General features: G+C 35.5%; 1 protein-coding gene across 4 annotated transcripts in view; it reads right to left on the bottom strand.

Moving 5' to 3' along the window:
• COL11A1 (collagen type XI alpha 1 chain) overlaps positions 1 to 20,103 on the bottom strand; it is a 172,597-nt gene that overhangs the window by 27,709 nt on the left and 124,785 nt on the right. For all 4 annotated transcript variants that reach the window (XM_068952233.1, XM_068952231.1, XM_068952234.1 and 1 more), the window contains 12 exons: positions 19,877 to 19,984; positions 18,797 to 18,850; positions 14,648 to 14,701; positions 13,800 to 13,907; positions 10,025 to 10,078; positions 8,971 to 9,024; positions 8,823 to 8,876; positions 2,650 to 2,703; positions 2,027 to 2,134; positions 1,775 to 1,828; positions 1,429 to 1,482; positions 121 to 174 (listed from right to left, as the gene is read on the bottom strand). In XM_068952233.1, the coding sequence (XP_068808334.1) occupies positions 121 to 174; positions 1,429 to 1,482; positions 1,775 to 1,828; positions 2,027 to 2,134; positions 2,650 to 2,703; positions 8,823 to 8,876; positions 8,971 to 9,024; positions 10,025 to 10,078; positions 13,800 to 13,907; positions 14,648 to 14,701; positions 18,797 to 18,850; positions 19,877 to 19,984 (810 nt within the window). The remainder of the gene's footprint in view (positions 1 to 120; positions 175 to 1,428; positions 1,483 to 1,774; positions 1,829 to 2,026; positions 2,135 to 2,649; positions 2,704 to 8,822; positions 8,877 to 8,970; positions 9,025 to 10,024; positions 10,079 to 13,799; positions 13,908 to 14,647; positions 14,702 to 18,796; positions 18,851 to 19,876; positions 19,985 to 20,103) is intronic.

Raw genomic sequence — 20,103 nt, 5'->3', positions numbered from 1 at the left:
AATAGAGATTGCAAACATCATAATATGTGTGTCACAACGTGGAAAACAAGTAGCTGAAATTCTCTAAAACATAACGTTTCAAAAAGAGAAATGTACAAGAGACAAGGAGAAATGACTTACTCTCTTTCCAGGTGGACCAGGTGGGCCAGCTTCACCTGAAGGACCTGGTGGACCCTGCAATGGAAAATGATGAACTCAGTGGCAACAAGGAATAATGTCATCATCTTTCTTAAATGCAAGAAACTTCAGCAATACATTGTCCCCTTTCAATGGACAGGAAGTAAGTACCATAAATACACACACAGAAGTGATACCTGCTTAATCAGCAAATCCTTCATTGGGGCATTCTGGGGGATCTATTGAAAGGTTTAACACCTTGTGCTATTGTACAAAATGCAGCCATTCTTTTTTCTCTTCCTGTTTGCAACAAAACATTTCAGACAGAAAGGTGGTTGCACTGAAATAACAGAGGGTCTTAGCCTACTGCCTAACCCTATTAAAAAGAGTTTCTAACTTTCTCAGTTTTCTCCTCCTGTGTATGGTCTTTGCAAATTTTCAAATGTGAGGTGCTCAGATTGTTACTGGTGCTATAGATTTTCATTAGCATCTATGAGATAGTTGCCACGTACGTGGCATTTCTTTTGAAAATCTTGTGTGCACTGACAGTCTCATGTGGGTGGCTGTGATACTCTTCGTGTAAATATTGCAGGATTGCTGAACAGTTTGATAGGCTGTTCTTCATGAACACTTAACATTCTAAAAGTACTTACTTCTAAGTAAGACATACAGATAATAATTTCCTGAAGTGTGCATATAAATCCCAGTTTATAACTTCGAGACACATGTCTTCCAACGTACTAGTGTTTTTTCTTTTCAAATTGTACTGTACAGGATAATGATAATGACTTCCCTGACAATCAGAACATTCAGTGCTGGAAATGGGGCTTTCCAAATAGGTGATCCTAGTTTTTTTGCAATCCAAAATTAAATTTACGAAGTTTTAATATGGTAATCTTCAGAAATATAAGGACTTTGATGCTTAATATGATTATTGCTTAGAAAAATCTTAAATGTGACATGAAATACCATAGAAATACCAAGATTTTGCTTCATTGCATCAAGCAAATATAGCTGGAGCATTCTCTGTTATGCTCAGAGCTGCTCTATTTTTAGTGCTTTCTCAGCAGTTCAGGCACAAATCCTTAACACATCATTTGTTTCTACTTTTGAAAGAAATTGAGCTCTTGCTTCTGATTATGACTATAGTTTGGGCACTTCTTTCTCTGGGAGAAAATAAATAGATATTTTCAAAAAAATAGAAAAAATAATCTATTTAGAAACAATTTTTAAGAATAGGAAATTACAGAAACCACTGATTCAGCATAGGAGTGAACACGCAGCTGACATAAAATGATGGAAACAACTTACAGGTTGACCAGGATCACCATCTTCACCCTTCTCTCCACCAACACCGTCTTGACCCTTCAGAAATCAGAGGAAAATGAGCAAATAATCAGATTAAGCTAAATTAAGTAACTTAATTTCATATGCAAATAGAAGGGCACTGTTTTTCTACAGCGAATTTTCCTAAGGACACAATTTTCCAAAAATTTTTAAAGATTTCTAAACCTGTTTTAAGATTTAAGAAATATATGAATAGCCAAAGCTATTCTTACAAGCAAGACCTCATCCCTAGACAAGGGAGAGGCAGAGGTAACTGGAATTTAGTGCAAACCAAGATTAGGAGCTAAAACTGTTTTTTATGTATACTTACAGCAGGACCAGGTTCACCAGGGGGACCAGGATCTCCAGGAAAACCAACCGGGCCCTAGATAAATTGTGAAGAAAGCAAGGAAAGCGTCATCTACTGAGAAGAAGGTAACAATCATCACAAACTATTTTACAAAGAATACAATGAATTTAGCTCACATGTAGAAATTAGTCTACTGTTTCATATGTACCAAAGCTTTGAGTGACTCAGCAGCACTTCATAGTGCTATGTGTTAAAATTAGTAAACTCACTTACTGGATTACCCTTAGGCCCATCATCGCCTGGAGGTCCTTTAGCACCTGGTGGTCCAGCTGCTCCAGGTGGACCAGCCTCGCCTTTTTCTCCTCTTTCACCTTTTGGACCCTGTAGAAAACATAAGCAGAAAAAAGTTGTCTGGAAATTGGATGGCTAAAAAAAAAATTACAATGATAAAACTGTTTCTCAGATCTGGGCAATGTTATTCCTTCTCAATAAATGTTGGGTTGTGGATGGGAAATTAGGCCCTCAGTCCCAGATTGGAATATCTGAGAATCTCAGATCTGAGCGCCAACTTCTGCACACAGGTATGAGTCTGAACCTATTTTGCGTCAATGGACTGTCTTCAGAAAGAAAAACATGCATGACAGATTATACTCTTGGAAGAAGTAGTGAATACACAGTTATGAAGTCTTCAGCTTTGTCCTCTAATTATTACAGTAGAAGATGTGACTATAATTATAAAAAATCAAATTACAGTTCAAAGGTAGATGACCTTCAATGAAAATTAAAAGAAAACGTACACAAGTGCACAAGTAATCTGAGTACATGTTTTCTGAAATAAGCACTGCCAGATACCTTAGTTAACCATATTAACAGTAGGATGAAAACAAAATACTCACAGATGTCCCAGATTCTCCAGGAGGTCCAGGGTTACCAGCTTCTCCAGGTTCACCCTGTAAATGTTTGCCGATAAATTGATGAGTTATTAAATAGACTATTGCTATGAATTTACTTCTGTTATGACAGACTGCTTACGCTTATTCATGTGATCGGCTTATAGGAACTATCTTTCATTGAGTCTACTAAATGGGGTTGAGTTACTCACATATATTTTTGCTGAAATGCAATCTGAGCTTTTAGAGAGAAACTATCAGACTAAGCTTTCAGTGAGAAAGGGAGACCCATGTTCCCTTTGGGCTTTGGAAAACCAACCTTCCTCTTTATCATACCATGTACTGCAAATTTCCTGTTTGTCATCTTTGTTTCTAGTCACAAAAAAACCAAGAATCATATTGACTGTGTATGTTTTTTCTCCAGAACAGACATTTTTGCCTGGAAGCAAATCCCTACAAATAAGGGAATATGAACTGGAAATGAGTTTCAATGGAATGAAGACATTATTTCTATAGCTACTGTTATAATAAATAGTTATATAAATAAAAGTGTAAGGATAAAATAATAGCATAAGAGTTAATAAAACTTCCACCACAGGCCACAGAGGCATACACTGTGTATTACTGGGGATGGAAATTGTTTAGTAAACCAGATGGCTTTGAGGAGAACACCATATGGAGACAATCTGTGCAAGTCAAAGATTATACAATATTAAGTGAACATATAAGTTAATTTAGTCTTTTTTTTGTGCCAATACACAGTACTGTACATGTCAAAGATTGTCTTTGTAATTGTTCATTTTAAAGTTTAGTTATGACTGATTATTTTCTAGCTCAGTAGACTGATAAATAAACCTTTATAGAAAATTACTCTGCTACTAAAATGTTTTGCTATTACACACAGATACACTAATCTATGAAGGGATAACAGAACCTGCCTTGTGATTGTCATGGAGTGCTGAGTTGAGAATTATATATTTTTATTCCATAGGATTTCTCAATTTAACTATTAATGGTGAGATCTTTCTCCTGGAGCAAAGTTAAAACTCGAGGTAAATATATATACCTTTTTGAAACCAACTAAACCTTGCCAGTAATTTTGTTATGCCTAAATATAGGAGTACTTCTGTGCTGAAAATTAATTTCATCCAATCTTCTTCACTGAACTCAAACACAGATTTGGAATTAAGCTTGTGTATCCATCATATCCTGTACAACCTGCCTGCCCCTCTTCATCCTATGACAATTCAATTAATACAACATGCATCTCTCTCATTTCCATGCAGAGAGAGTAAAAGGGTAAATCATTAAATATGAAGTTTAAACAAACTCTTATGCTATAGATACTGAATTTTTATTCACAGATGCTAATGGCAGCATGATGATCTTACTGAAACCAGAATTTAGCCCAAAATAGATATTACTTTAGATGAATGGAGAGGATATGACTACTCAACTGAATTCCGGAATCGGGTGATTAACAGATTAACAGAATTTTGGGAGCAATATTAAAATGTCCTTTGGAAAGGGCACTTCTGAAGGGTGAACTTGCCTTTAGAAACTGCAGTTTGTTTTATTAGACTTACTTAAATTTGCAGAGATCTTAAAAAGTAGCTATCCCTTTTAGTACTTAATATTCATTTGCTTCTGTGATGCAGCATTCATTATTAAAAAAAAAGGCTTTTGGATAATTCAGGTCAATAAGCATGTTTTAAGTGTACTTTCCATGAAAATTCATAATCTTTATTTTTCTTTCCCTCTACACAGGGTTTATTGAATCTGGAGCATCATTACTATTGTTTTTTTTGTCCGTGACAGCTATCAGACAGGTTAGATTTATTTAGCTACAGAGAATGAGGTCTGGAATTAGCAAACAAATTGATGTTATTCAAGTTGGTGGAATATCGATAAATATACATTCTATCTAACAGAGTCCAGAATATAGACCAAAATTAAATATAGCCCTTCAACAAGGTTCCCCGAAGAATGTGAGAATCGCCCTGTACATATTCTATTGCAGGAGTAATTAAATGAGTGATAGAGAGTGCAGATTGTGCAAAGTTCTGCCTGACAAGCACCTGTGCCACTGTAATCCCATCTTAAGCTTCCCAGGGACTAAGTTCTTTTTCTACCTTTTTGGCAAAGAATATTGTAATTTATGATGATTCATATTTGATTTGAAAACCACTCTTTCCCCTTCCCATTGGCAGTCTCATCTTCATTTTATGATCTCAGGCAAAGAAGGGAAATGATGGGCTTTCTCTGAGCTTTTGAAGTGTACTTGGGGTCACCGGGAGAGCTCTGTGCTCCTGGGATTTATGGACCCCCGCTACAGCACACGTCTAAACTGGCAGATGCCCATATGGGCTCTGTGCATAGCAACTCCATGAAGGGGATGGGCTAGAAAACGTCAGGATGTTCTCCTTAAATGGCATCTGTGGAAGATTAGTCTAGTTATGGTTTGGTCTCACATTAATACTCCTAAATCATACATTGCTCTATAAAAAAGCTGTGACTTTTCCTCATATGTAATCCTATCTTTTTCTGATAGTGATTTTCATATTCCAAACATTAAATGCTATGACAGGTTATACTTGTTTCAGACAGCTGTTAAGGGAGTTAGAAATATTTTCATAAGGAAGATTGTATGCATTTAGAGAGTGCATATCTGTATCCATTAAATAACTGTGCAATTTATACGTTATTGTTTGTCCTTGTCTTCCTTCTTTGCCTTTTTTGGTAAGGATGGTATTAATTCAGAATCAGATGCACCTTCTCCATGGGAAATATATTCTTTTGCAGAAATAGATTTTATGATCTATTAGATATATTGAACCTCTGGAATTTTTTTCTCCTCTGTCATCAGGCCAGATCTTTCCTTTTTAAGACCAGTACTAGAAAACTGTCCATACAAAGTACAGTGACAAAGAGGTAGTGGATAGAAGGCTGCCACCTTTTGGTTTTATTCTGGAACACAGTGATTTATTTTGTAAGAATTAGAGACAGCCTTGCTATTGACTCAGGCTGGTGAAGAGAATTCAGTTACACTTTTTCCTCCTTTTTGCCATCCTCACAAAAAAAAAGAAAATTGTGACCCTAGAAGAGAAACCCTTGTCACATAGACACGTATATGTGACTGTCTTATACACAGGTCTATATGATGGCTCAGTGGAGAGGTAAATTTAATCCCAAGAGAAATTCTAAGGGAGTGTTATATTTCGTGGGAGGGATTATGTTTACCAGCATGTTGGGGAGGTGAAGAAGGAAGAAAAAAGATAGAGACAGTGAGTCATATGAAAATTTTAAGTAATTCATTAGAAGGTCTAATATTTAGCTAGCAAAAATTGCCACAGCCACATATTGACTAAACATCTTAGCAATCGTAAACTTTAATTAAAGATCTAGAGGCCCAAAACTACCAAAGAGATACAAAATAGCCACTGATCTCCTGCACTGTGTTGTCCTTATGGACGAGTCTGCACTCATTAAATGTTTACATCATAATAGGTGTGTAAACAAATGATAGGTACACACAGAAATATCTGTGCAAACTTATCAGCCGTGTTCTTAAACATAGGGCCAGCATATTGAATTGATTTTGAGTCCTCTCATTTCCATCTGCAGTACAAATCAATGAGTGATCAGGCACATAATGTGATTTCACTTGTTTGCTGTGTTGGACTCTTTACTAGTGTACTATTATGTCAGTTATTTTAGAATAATATAATAGGAAGGACTATAAACCTAGATTAGTGTAGCGGTTTTCTAATATCAAACTTTTTCTTATAGTAAAACAGATTTCAACTCTGAGAAGCTATAAAAAGAGTGCTTAGCTTCTATACACATTCATTTTGCATCACTCATTGCACTTATCACAGATTAGCCTAAATTAGAAAACTGAGTTTCTATTTAGCAGGCTTTATGGAAGACAAGTTTGAGGTTTCAGTTACTTGCTTTGTTTTCTTTCCATGTTGTAAATTCATATTCTACAACTTTACGGTGAAATCAAACAGAAAAAGCAATCAATACATGTATACATTTTTTCTGAATAGTAATTTTACATTCAATAGAGGTAAACATCTAAGGCCCAGTTTCCAGAAGCTATGAGCATTTACTGTGTATTTAGACTATCTAAATATCTGCATATTAGGTCTTTGACATCCAATTAGAGATTAATATGTATTGGTACATTTTGGTCTTGCCCTTTTTCTCAATTTTAAGCAGAACAAAGAGAATAGTCTCTGAGCGGAAGCTGGTTTAAAATGGTTCTGGTTGAGTGTAAGTCTCCAGACTTCTGAACCATTCCATAGAGGCTACAGGCATTCATAACGCAAGGCTACATGCATATTTGTACTGCAGATGTCTTTGATCATCTAGGCCTTTATGGGTACAGCAGAGGAAACAACAAGTTAGTTAAAAATACATGGCACTAAATGTGACAAAAATTGTTTATGGTTTGCCAAAAGAAAAGGGGGCCTTGAAACCCTAGTATTAATGACAAAATATCTCCTTGTAGTTCAACCATGCAAATATGAAAGTGAACAATGTATTGCACTCCACAAAAGAGAAAGGGAAGATGTCAAAACGTTTTTCCACACTCTACAATCAACATTGCATTGTATAATCTAGAGCATGATGTGTCTTTTTTCCCCCAAAAACATTGGGGGGAAATATGTGGGAAGAAGAGAAAAGGGAAAAGGCATGTTTTGTTTAAAAGTGTGAACTGTCCTCCCATTTCAGGAGCACAATGTGAATGAAAATGACTCACAAAACCAAACTGCTCTTGACAAAACAGCTCTTTTTTATTTCTAAGCTTGTAGAACTCATTAAATGGAACGGAAATTAAGGAGGAAGGTGTCCTAACTAGGAAAAACCTTGGCATGTATAAAAACTTGAGAAGGAGGAGGAAAGTAATGAGACGAAATAAAAGCCTGTAAAGTAATATGATTGGAAGCATCTCTATGTGAACACAGAGAATATGGGAAATAAGCAAGAGGAAATAAAAATGACAACCAGTGATGCACAGTCTGAATTTCATGTTCTTGAATTAAATTTGGTGGGCTGACTATCACAATTGGGGACTCTAAATCACACAGAAGAGTCACAGGGAGAAACTGAAGAGCAGGGAGTGCAATAGAAGTCAATGTTTTTACAAAATGACTAGAATAGAATTTGATCATGAAACAATAAAAATGAAAGAGTTGATGGAAACCAAAGACAAAATTCCTACAGACTTCAATGGGGCACAGTTTTATCTCAGCATTTTTTGAAAGCTGTAATGGTGCAACCCTGGATGTAGCGTTCTCAATATAAATATTTTTTCTCCTTTCCCTAGTGGTCAAAGGAAATTTTTTTTTTCCTACAGTGCCCATTTTTTTCTGTTTTCCACTTACAGACAGACTCTCTTTTTACAAAGATTTTTTGCCATCTTTACCAGGTCATACATTCAAATGTGTTTTTGGTACTTTTCCCAGAGAGAAAACCATATCCCGTAGCTCTTTATGAGGTCAAACTCCCCTTTAAGATTGTTCCTGGGGGAACAATGCCACATGCTTGGGAGTTTAAAGGGAATCCGTTCAAAGAACGGATGTCATATAGCATCACTCTGGATCAGGTTTTCAGCTACCACAAATCATCCTCAAACTTTTGAATTTATTTGGAGCTATGCCTACCTGTATGAGGAATGGATACATACTGATGCTTCAGGTCTAATTCCCCTCAAAGATATGTTTACCACAGATACATTAGATAATAGCTCATATTTTCTAATATTCCAGATAGAAGGCTAAATGGTATGCTAAGGCACACCATTATAAAATGAAAAATACTGTTGAAGCCAATGATGTTATTCTAGATATCAAACTACGAATTACAGAAATCGTCATACTTTACCCACTTCACCTGAAAACTTCCTCTTTTCCTCCATGGCTCTTTACTCTGATTGTTAAATGTTTTTGTGATGTAAAAAGTGAAATAAAAAGGCCAACCATTGTAAAACAGCTATTAGCTGTAGTATTAGCTCTAGTATAGCTAGATGGCTGTTAACAATTATTAAGTCAATGAAGGGATATTTGGGAACTCTAATGTATCTCTATAGCCCAGAAAAAGAATCAAAATTGATATTCACATTCCTATTCCAACAGTTTCTGTTTTAAGGAGGATATTATCAGCATTCTCACCTTTTCACCAACACCTCCAACAGAACCAATTGAGCCTGGGGGGCCTTGAGGACCCTACAACGATGAAAGGTGTTAGTTATCGCAAATATAACACTTATTACTGAATTTTAAAAGGAATGTGATAAGTGAAACATAGTTTAATTCTTACATCAGCTCCATTAGGACCCTGGGGACCTCTTGGACCTGGAGGGCCAGGTGGACCCTGTATCAGAGAGAAAATATAGTATATTTACAATCATAAAAATCAGTCTTATGGGGCTTTTTGGCCAATGAGAAATAATATACTCAAACTGTAGAGAACGTTTAATCCTCACTGTGCTACACAAACTGTAGGGCCAGATTGTTGCCCAAGGCATGAGATCACAGGGTGAGTGGGGATCCAGGCTATGTTATACAGTAACTGAACTGGGAATGATCTGATTCTTAGGACTCTCAAGGACAGGCTTCCTGCATTGTATTTATCCTGCAGGCTACCTACATACCCCTTCCACCGTCCAAAGACCCTGGCATTACCTCATCTGTCTGTGATAAGCCATGTCACTGTTACAACCAGGTGACAGAGCGGCACATTGTGTCTACAGATGGGCAATAATAAAGAATCCAGGCTTGGCATAGGGTGCTGGAGATGTTGTGTATTTACTGATATACTGTAGATAGCTTGCACTTCATCCAGGACCCGGAAGACATTTTGTGACAGATAAATAGTATAACCAGTTGGAGAATATTACCCATAGAAATAGAGGAAACATAGCCAAGTAGTGCTTATTTAGCATCTTTTGTCTTTGTCTTATTGATGGCCTGCAAATACAGTTCCACAGAACCAGTGCTATTGCTCCCTGATGCTATGGCACAATGCCCTGAAGCTCCTCTTTCAGGGATGCAGCTCTCAACTCTCTCTGGTGCAGGGGTCTCTCCTTTTTCTTTCATGAACATGCTTACTGTTGTCCTATCTCAGATAGACATAGCATCTGCTTTCCTACCTACTCTTCAGAGTACCTCCTTAGAATATGTAAATCTTCATTTTAGAGATGAGGAGATGGATGCAAAGTAAATCCCAGAAAGAGCTGATAATATACAAAAAGCTTCATAATCAGGCACCAAATTCAGGAGTGCCTTATCACATTGTAAGCTACAGAAAAAAGATAATAATATATGGATGATATTTATGGTCCCTAGAGTGGCTGATGAGGAAGAACTCTTACCATTGGGCCCACATCGCCATTTTCACCCTTTTCACCTGGTGGGCCAGGTAGACCCTAAAAAATGTGGAAGATAAAAGAAAACTGTATTAGGAGAGTATCTGGAGTGATGAGATATACACCAGTGTGAAACAATATAAATCACATCTATGTGTGAAGCTTGGTGGGAAACATAAAAACAAAACATATTTGCATTAAAAGAAAAAACATGTAGAAGGAGTTTTTTTATTACAGCAAATACATATGTAGTCCTGGGATGCCTTCAGCTGAGGCAGAAAAGTTTGAAAAAGCTGATACACAGATAGGCTGAGGTGGCTGACTTGAAAAACACTGTCATGGTTCCAGTGGAAGTTTGGATAATTTAATTGATGCCATGATACAGATGTATGTACACAAAACGTGATTAATGTAGCGCAGTGAAGTGGCACACAAAGGTACCTCGGTATTGGAAGCCGTATAAGTACTTTAGCAAGGAGTTCAAGGGAAGTAATGAATGCTGCAGAGTGCCATTGCATTGGCATATCTTTTCTAAAAATAATGTTTGTCCTTGCTGTCTACTGCTGTGAAAACTTTACTGACCTTCCAGTGCATTGCAGTTGTTTCAATCAGCATGAAAGAGCTACCTTTCGTTCATCTGATGATACAGTGGTTTTTGAATTTTAGTCTTTGTTTATGTTAAAAGTTAATAGACTGTATGCTATTAAAATGGAAGCCATAACTGACAGTAACATCTTCACTAAACTGCATATATTGATTAGAGTACATGCAGAGCAGTGAGGTCAGTGAATATTTCTTTCCGTATGGGCTTATGATACAATTTGTAGCAGCAGGTGTTTTTATTACTTTCAGACACTTTAGATTTATTTCAACCTAGACTCATATTTAACTGCTCTGAAACGTTCTATAAACTATTCAAAGAGTGAAAATGAACTGAAGACTTGATAATCCTGAAGAAAATGCTAGTCTCTATTATGAGATATTTAGTTCCAGTATAATGATCCAAAGGGTCTGTTTTAGCAATGTTATGTGTTAATTAGAATTGATTTTCTATTGTGCCTCTCAAAATATTTTAATTAAACTATGTCTCATTATTACTGTCTAACATTACTTTATTCTGGCTAAACTAAACCTTAACTTTAAAAAATAAATACACAATGATTCAGGTAATTCTAAAATTGCACAGCAGACAGTTTACCGATCCTGAACAATATCATATTCAGTGTCATTATAACACATTTATCAAGGTCTGAAAAGATTGTTTTTCATTGTGAAAAATACAACTAATGAAATATGTCTTAAAAGTAATATTTGACGTATAAGGAAATGTAAACTGATTTTATTCTTTTACTAATACTTTTCTTCTGGAATTGCAATTTCTGCAATTTCAGAGAGATTGTTTCAGAAAGGAAATTTGATGTTACTTGTGGTATTCTATAACCAATATGCTCAGCTTTTGAAAACTCTCCCATTTAGAAAGTGGGTAACGTTTAGTTCTAAACAATGAGGTTATGTTAAAGCTGATGGCAGTTTTCCACACATGCTTTCCCAGAGATTTATTTATTTATGGAGAAACTTTGATTTGCCTCTAATATAGTCTTGAAGAATCTAAAAGCAGTGCTAGGTGCTGATTAGTATTCATGTGTATTCATTCACATTTTCTTACTTTTTCCATGCTTTGTGTAACCTTGTAATATTTCAATGAATAACATTTGATTTGACTTTAACATTTTCTTTCACTGTGAGGAATTTTAAATTACAATTTTGTAGATAATTGTACCAAACAGTGAGTACAACAGAATCCTAAACTTGGACTTGGGAATTTAACTTGATATTTCTGTCTTTGAAAGGGTCTCCAAAGCCTCCCAGTGAACTCCAACTCTAACACAGATATCGCCCATTGATTTCACTGAATCAGGATTTCATGCATTATTGGATATCCTAATTTGTGTGTCCTTTCAGTTCCTCTTGACAATAAGTGGTAATTGAGGTGTTTTTTATTTTAAACTTCAAAGTTTAAGTAAAATTGCCATAAATTGCATATGAGATAACTTAGATAAGTTATAGTTTTAAAAATTGTCTTGACTTTGTCTTTCTTTTGTAAGCAACTTCTGCATTTTTTAAAAATACTATTGAAATTATATTCCAAATATTAAGGAATTTCACAATTAAGTTAATAAATATTCAGAATTACCTATTTCCATTTTTATGAATACAAATAGTTTTTACTTAATGCCCAAGTACCATCAGTAGCATTTAGTTAAAACAAGGGGGATATAGTTACCATGGAATATTAGAAGCAAGAAAAATAAAGTTGTTAGTCTCAAACAGATCATTATTACCATGAGAATAGCATTAGTGAATAAAAGAAGCTCTTGATTTCTCACTGGTACTTCAATACCAGTAGCATATACAGGATCTTAGTCCATGGACCAACATACTCAAATGAAAACCGGAATCATAGAAATATAATTCCTCATTTGAAATAATTCATTTGTGTAAGTCTCAATCTAATTGATCTTTATATTTGGGTAGATTATTGTCTATTAAACTTAAAATTTGAAGGTGGAATATATTAATCTTAAAAAAATATTTTAAATTAAAATAGCACTCTAAATCTGTGAAAAATAGAAAGGATAATTTTATTTAACTCTCTTTAAAATACTGAAAAATATAATAAATCATAATAAAATTTGGGAATCACTTTTTTCCTGATTTATTCTTGCTGAAAATACATCACTTTTCTCTTTCAAGCACAATAAAATATTTTATGTGAATCTATATAAGAGAGAGGCTTGTATAGCTGCAGTAATGAACCATTTATCTTCCATGCTATTTTGCAGTATTTTATAAACTTCACTATAAGTTTTGTGAACTGCAATATGTGGTAGAATTTTAAAAAAGATAAATTCAGATTAAGGTGCGGCTTAGTGAAACAGCTGACTTATTTGACACGTGGTAGACAGAAAGGACACATGCTATTTAGTATATTCACTCACTCTTGCTATAGTTTTCTAAATTTAGGAAAGGAACTAAATATGATTCATACTGTATGGATCATGATGTATGGATTAGAAATAGTTTCAAAGTGCTTTGTGTGCTAATGTTAACTACATAAAAAAGAACCAAAGGTCCTAAGCATCTTGTTCTTTCTTTTGCTATACTTAAGCTAATTTTTAAAAAGCAAGATTTTTTGATTATAATTCTCTGGATGAAACAGTGAAAAGCCTACATTTTAATCTATATTTCTTTTTTTTTTGGGACTCATAAAATAATGTTTTGAACAGGAAGAAAGATGAAACCATAGGAACTTGCTAATGAGGGCAGCCATGTATACATATCACAGTGTTCTGCTAATCTTTCAGAACACAGGTGGTGTCTGTGATGGTATCACTGAGAAACACAATATGTTTCCAAAAACTATTGCAAAAATATGACAAGTGACCATGTTAAATAGTCCTCCAGATTGAATCTTCTCTTTAAAATGTGTATCTCTAGCAAAAGGATGTGCTTTTGCTCAAGTACAAACGTTCTGACTGAATAAATGAATTACTGAGTGAAGTTCAATAATTCCTGCCTATGGTAGACAGGAATTCAGGTTCAGAGCATCCTACCAACCTCCTTCAGCATTAATCTGTTATTCGTGCATGACAGCTATGAACATGGAATCTTCTAATTGATGTTATGATGTATGTAACAGGAGGCAACACTCTGTTTTTCAGTTTCTGATGCAGAAATAAGATTTCTTATAGGGCGAGAGTAAAACAATAAAGGAACTTACCTGTAAACCAATAGGGCCTGGAGGACCAGGGAAACCTCGAGGACCTTCATCACCTTTCTGCCCAAACATCCCTTGCTGACCCCTTGGGCCTGGTTCCCCATCACCGCCCTATTTGGAAAGAGCAGAAATATCACAGGCCTCATCAAATTGGAAAAAGTTCCACTGAAATCACTGGAAAACAACTGCAAGAAGGCTTAGAATTAGCCCTAATGTATTTTCAAATGCATCACACCAGCTCCATTCAATGAAATCTGTTATAAAAATAGAATACAGACACATGCCCTGGTTTAAGGTAGGTCAAACAATACTGCATGTCTCAAGAATTTTCCCTGAATAGCTCTAAACTTTCACATCTGCTTGCATATTCTAGCTGTTGAATACCTAAATATCAGTAAAATACAAGAAGTACACAGTTCTATCTGTCTTTATGATAGAAGAATTCAAAGCTTTCTAAAACAATATCAACTTGATAGCAGATAGATTTAAAAATAGGTACTCTCTCTTAAACACTTCTGGTACCAAGTTGATTCTTCTACTGACTGTCATACATACAATCAAACAGGTTGGCTGAAAGGATTGGCCCCATTCACTACCTGCACTATTTCAGTTTCAATGATTCCTTCAAATTACTGCCGTGCTGTAAATCTGCAATATAATAGCAGCTATGCAGGCTTGTTTACAGTAACAATTGAATAATATAAGGGCACAATGATACATCTGCTAACAGTGATATGAAACCTATTCCTTAGTAAGCAGCAGAAACTACCACGCAGTTCTAAGAACTTCTAAATATCAGAGCGGTTATGGCAAGACTGAAGTTTACTCTGAATAAGCACTGGACTACTTACAGCTATACCGGGGGCACCAACAGGACCCTGAAGACCTGGTGGACCTGGAGGACCCTGCAACAAACAAACATCCAAGAAGAACAGTCAGTGATTATGGCATCTGGAATGAGATGAACAGCAAATACAGAGCGAACAATATTTGCATGATTGAGGTCTATTAAACATTTCTACACTTCTCTGGAGAAAATGTAGTATTATTTGCAAGTCTTTTACATTCAATACAGCCAAGCATTATTTATTTAGCTCTGAAAGACACAGATTTGCATGTCTATAATAAATTTTAAACTGACATTCATTGAAAGCACTTACATTTGTAATGTTTCAGGATATTTAAAATAGATTCCCATGCAAACATGAATCAAGATGAAAACAGTTTTTTTCCAAATTAAAAATATCAGACTTTTTAATGAGATTTGTGCAGAAAAAGAGCCAACCTTTAAAGCGCAATCTAACAATTTATCTTTAGATGGAATGCTTATTATCTGAATCAGTTTTCATGGAATTTTAAAAGGTTTTTGGGATAATACCAAGCTTGTTATTTTGACTTCCATAAATCATGAGAAGGTGTAACATCTGAACGCTGAGTTATTGTTGAGCACTGGAAGTATCCTTGATACTAAATCTCTTCTACATAGAACGGTGAAAAATAAATGTATTCAAGTGGGAACTTAATTTTTCTAGGCCCCTTACAGAATTATAACTTTGTAAGTTATACTGTTTATACTTTAGCAGTCTGATATGTAGATGTGATGTAATGGAATGTCTAATATTGGGACTATGGGAATGCAGGGTACTGCTTTATGAAGGGGTTAAAATGGCGCACTAGGTTAAAACTGCATTTTGCACCAGCTGGAAGGAGTAGACTGATAAGGGGTGGAACTAAGAAAGTATAAAGCCTTACACCTGAAAGAGTTGCATTTTAGTCTAGGATTTCAAATAAGAAAGACATTTTCTGTAGTTTCTAAGCTGGGAATCCTAATTTAGTACAGAAGTATGCTTGAATTCAAAGAGCTTGCTAGGTTATTCTGTCCTTTGTGAGGAGATCAGGAACAGGGATTCCTTAATTCTTGCAGACTGTTTGTTTCTTTGAGTGCTATGTGTATTTTAGGACACCTTATTTTCCAGAGAGTCTGAAATCTCAAGATAAGTATATCTTCTCTTTTGTAATGATCTCCTTTTATTCTTTCACTCTGTGGAAATATGGTTTATATAATGGCAATGAGAGATGAGAAGTTTTTAGCTCCTAGGGTGATGTATCTCTAAACTAAAGAATTCATAGGAAGAATCCTGTCTCTCCTAGAGGCAGGGAGAACTACCATGAAAAATGGAATTAGCATGCATGAAACATAAATCCGATCTGAATCCACTGCTCCTACACTACAGCATGCTTCTACTTACTAGTTCATTTTATAGGGCCCAAAACAAGATCTAGGCGTCTTGCTTAAACACACATTTAAAGTATTGCTTGAAGGTTCTTTGCAATTGATTAGCAAGCAGTCGTTCAGACATGTGGTCAAACTCCTTTTTCCATTGCTCTAGAGAGCAAAAGGAGACAAACCAACTGTAATTGTCAAAAGGGGAGAATCTTCCATTAGTAAGGGCAGCTGTGGTAGCAGTTGAGGTTTCTGAAGCTGCAGATAGGTGGTACATGAGTGATAAACCTGGTATTTCTGGCTGGGAATTTTTTAAGTACAGTATAGCTAAATCCTCAAGCATAAATCCTTGTTAGTTTCAGATGGGAATGGAAGATGTTTCCAGCTCTTCTGAAAGACTAAAGAGGGAACAACTCTTCTTTGTTCCAGGTCCTTGCTGTGAATGGGTTCTAATTGCCCAACAAGGCTTTTGTTGGTGCCCAGGTGCTAAGTACTTTTAATCCCAGTGATTTCAGAACTACATACTTGCTTCCTCTTCAGAAGGCCAACAAGGCCTTTCTTCCCTGCCCCAAAATATATATCAGCTTGCAGAAAGGAAAATAGCTTTCAAATAAACACATTCTGAAACTGTCAGGGTTGAATGAGTGCGGCTGAGGGCAAACAGGATTCAACACATGTGACTTCAAATGCAGTAATACTCAAACCTTCCAATGAGCAGACCTGAATACTGGATCCTGTATTTCAAGGGAAACACATTCTAGATACATTCATGAATGTCTTACCCCTTGAGACTGGGGATGTACAGGATACAGTCTCAAATGATTACGCTGCAGTCACATTATTTGTAAAGCGCTTCTGTGGGAACATTTCAAATGTATTAGTACTATAGGAACTGTGGTTATAGTATAACGCTCAGTATAACTGGCTATGTTAAAATGATCTGAAAAAATATATATATTTTCCTGAATGTCTGTGATGCAAAAGTGTCCCTGATAAAGAGGCATGTTGAAGTAGAGGACAGAAGGATATGCATGTGCACGCAGAGCCCAAAGTGGAACTGGACCATGACCTGCCTCACATTCTTCCTCTGCACCCACCTCTAAACCCCATATTTTTCTGTGTACATGGGCCTGAACTATAATAGATCTCTTTAGGTAGACAAAGAGGAGAAGAATATATCCATGTATATACCACAGCAGGTTTACAACTACAAAAGCAAACAGAGTAAGACTTATTTTCAGTTAACTGGGAAGACATACTTATTTTTAAAACTAACTTTTAAAAATAATTTCATTCGATAAATTCATTTTACCAAGTTAACCAAAACATTTAGCTCAGATTACGCACAAGCACTTTCAGTCTGAGGCAGAATTTGCTTAGCAACTTAGTTACACTTTTTTTTTCTGGAAAATTGGGGGATTATAATAGAAGTGCTCTCTCATCCATATCTATAACATTACATTCCTTGTGTTAACAGAGTATAACAAGTAGATTATTAGAGCACTTATGATTTGATCTAATAAAATAGAATTGTGAAAAGTATGTCTTTTCTGCACTGGAAACTGCAAAAGTAAGTCTTTCACATAAGTGTGTCCTTTTAAAATTACATATTTTTAAAATAAACAAAAAACCCTTGTAATTTTCTGCACATTTTATCTCCACATCTGATTATAGGGAAGCCATAAATTTGGGACAATTCTTGGAAGGAGTCTACTTTTATGATGCTCCATACATAATTAATCATAATAAGCACAGTGTTTTCAAGACAAGGAGAGTAAATATGTTCAATGATTGAATGCCCCAATGCTGAATTCTGAGCTTTGCTAACTGTGAATATTGGTGAAAGATAATATAGAAAAATCTTCCTGTAATCACTTATCCTATTTCTTAAGGAAAATTCTTCAGATAAAATGTCAGAAATCTATCCTGAATTTGAACAGAAATGAAAATGAACCTTCTCTGAATTTTTGGGGAAAAAAGTCAGTCAAACAAGAAAAAAAATTTTGATCCTTTCTAACTTTAAGGTTTTGCAGTGGGAAAAGATTATTCTTATATTTCTGGGCTCAATCAAAAGAGGAAGTGCTTGATCTTCAGAAAAAAAATTTGAAGACTCAAAACAGCTCAAACTAAATTAGTAGAAGTCTAATTAATTGCAAGTTCACTGATGGGCATAGTGATAATAGTTGAAAACTCGTATAAGCCTTTTAATCTGAGGTCTTAGCTGTTCTGAAATGTTGAAGTTTGAAATGTTGAAACTAGTTAAGCTTGCTCTCCAATAATTAGATATTCTTTAAAAATTTTAAACTATATGACAGTAGATTTCTCTACTGATTCTTCATATATCTTAACATTATGGAAAATAAGCTAAAGCTGGGTATCACACAATCCAGTCAGTCAAGTTACCTTAGACACAGTAAGAGAACATATTTCTACTCGTGTTCTCTTCCCGTTCCAATGTAAAATGGATGAACTGAAATTATACATAAAGGGTGTTTAGGAATGTGCTTCATCAATCTATTTTGTAATGATTCCTTAAGCTCAAGAAATATGAGAAATACTAAATATATGCATGGCTCTATAAATACAGACCTATAATACTGTGTTAAAACTGTTAACATTATTTTGAAGAAATTTCTTATAGAGTAAGTAAACAACAGAACATTTTTGACAGGTGTCTGTTCCTGTTCATTGATGTATGCAAGGCGACTTGCATACTTCATGCACAAACACTTTTTACTTATGAAACATGTCTTGGACAAAGGATGTTGCTACTCACGTTTTCTCCCTTGTCGCCTTTACTACCTTTCTGACCTGGTTCACCAATTTCACCCTGTAATTGAAGGTTAAAAGTTAAAATTCTCATTTAGAATGGTCTGCTTCACACTTAGCTGAAGTCAATATCACATTATCTTTAAGTGTTCCCTTTTACATGATTGTTGTGCCTGTTTTATACTGTGGCTTCAGGTGTGAAGGCCTGAAGGAGACAATTCTGCATCAATCAATACATGACATATTAATCCAGATATTGACTGCTATATTGAAAAGGGCAATAAGAACTGGCTTTGAAGTATAGCGCAACTGAGCTCTAAGTAAAGGAAATTGTGTTCCTCATGTCACCTTCAATATGAACTAATAATGAAAGTACTCTGATTTACAGACTAACCTAACTGTACATGACTGGACAACTGCTTCTCACTGTTACGTACAATACTTCAAAGCTTCAAAATGATTCAAATTGCCAAGAAATCATGTTGGAAAAAATTGTTTTCTTTATACAGTAATAAAAGAAAATTATGTTAGACCACAGAAAATACTTTCTGTTGGTCACATAACTACAGTAATTCATTATAAACAAAAGCCTCAAAGTCTTTATCTTTACACTATGTTAACTAACAGAACAGTGCTGAATCAAATGAACATGCAACATGATCCTGAAAGGTGCTGTGTCCTAAATTCTGTCAGAAGTCGAGAGGATGTCTCTGCTGTGAATGTTTTATTCTGACACCCTCAGCCTAGCAACAGCGGTTCCAAAATGTTACATGTATTGAGAATGTCTCATCTTACTCATTCAGCAAGCCAAGTTTCTAAAATTGGCAAAAATCAATTTTGACATCACGTGTGTTGATTTATTTTGCGACACTTTCATCCTTGTTTCTTTGCCAATAGTAATGTTCGTCTACTGGTTCTTGAACACAAATTCTGACTTCTTGTGACATATTATTGGTTTTTTGGGGGGAGGAAGGTTCTTTTTTGGCAGGAGTTGATTAGTTGCCATGTTTACTGTGAAGAAAGCTACAGCCAGAGAACTGTACTCACAGACCTCAGAGATGCACTAATGCCAATTATAAGGATTCACCTTGTCACCATCTTCTCCAGGAGAACCACTTGGACCAGCAGGACCAGGAAGTCCTACAGGACCCTGTACTCCATCACGTCCAGCTGGACCTTGAGGACCTTTTTCACCCTGATTTTGAAGAAAAGAAAGTGATCAGTGTTAACATAGGACTCTAATGAAGATTATAGCACAGGGATTCACATTATCAATACATAGATGTAATCCCACACCACCCAAAAATGTTCACA

Source organism: Struthio camelus, chromosome 8, assembly GCF_040807025.1.
Source record: "Struthio camelus isolate bStrCam1 chromosome 8, bStrCam1.hap1, whole genome shotgun sequence".
In the NCBI taxonomy this organism is placed as follows: domain Eukaryota; kingdom Metazoa; phylum Chordata; class Aves; order Struthioniformes; family Struthionidae; genus Struthio; species Struthio camelus.
Note: the sequence above shows the minus strand (reverse complement) of the source record. Positions and strands in the feature narration are given on the sequence as shown.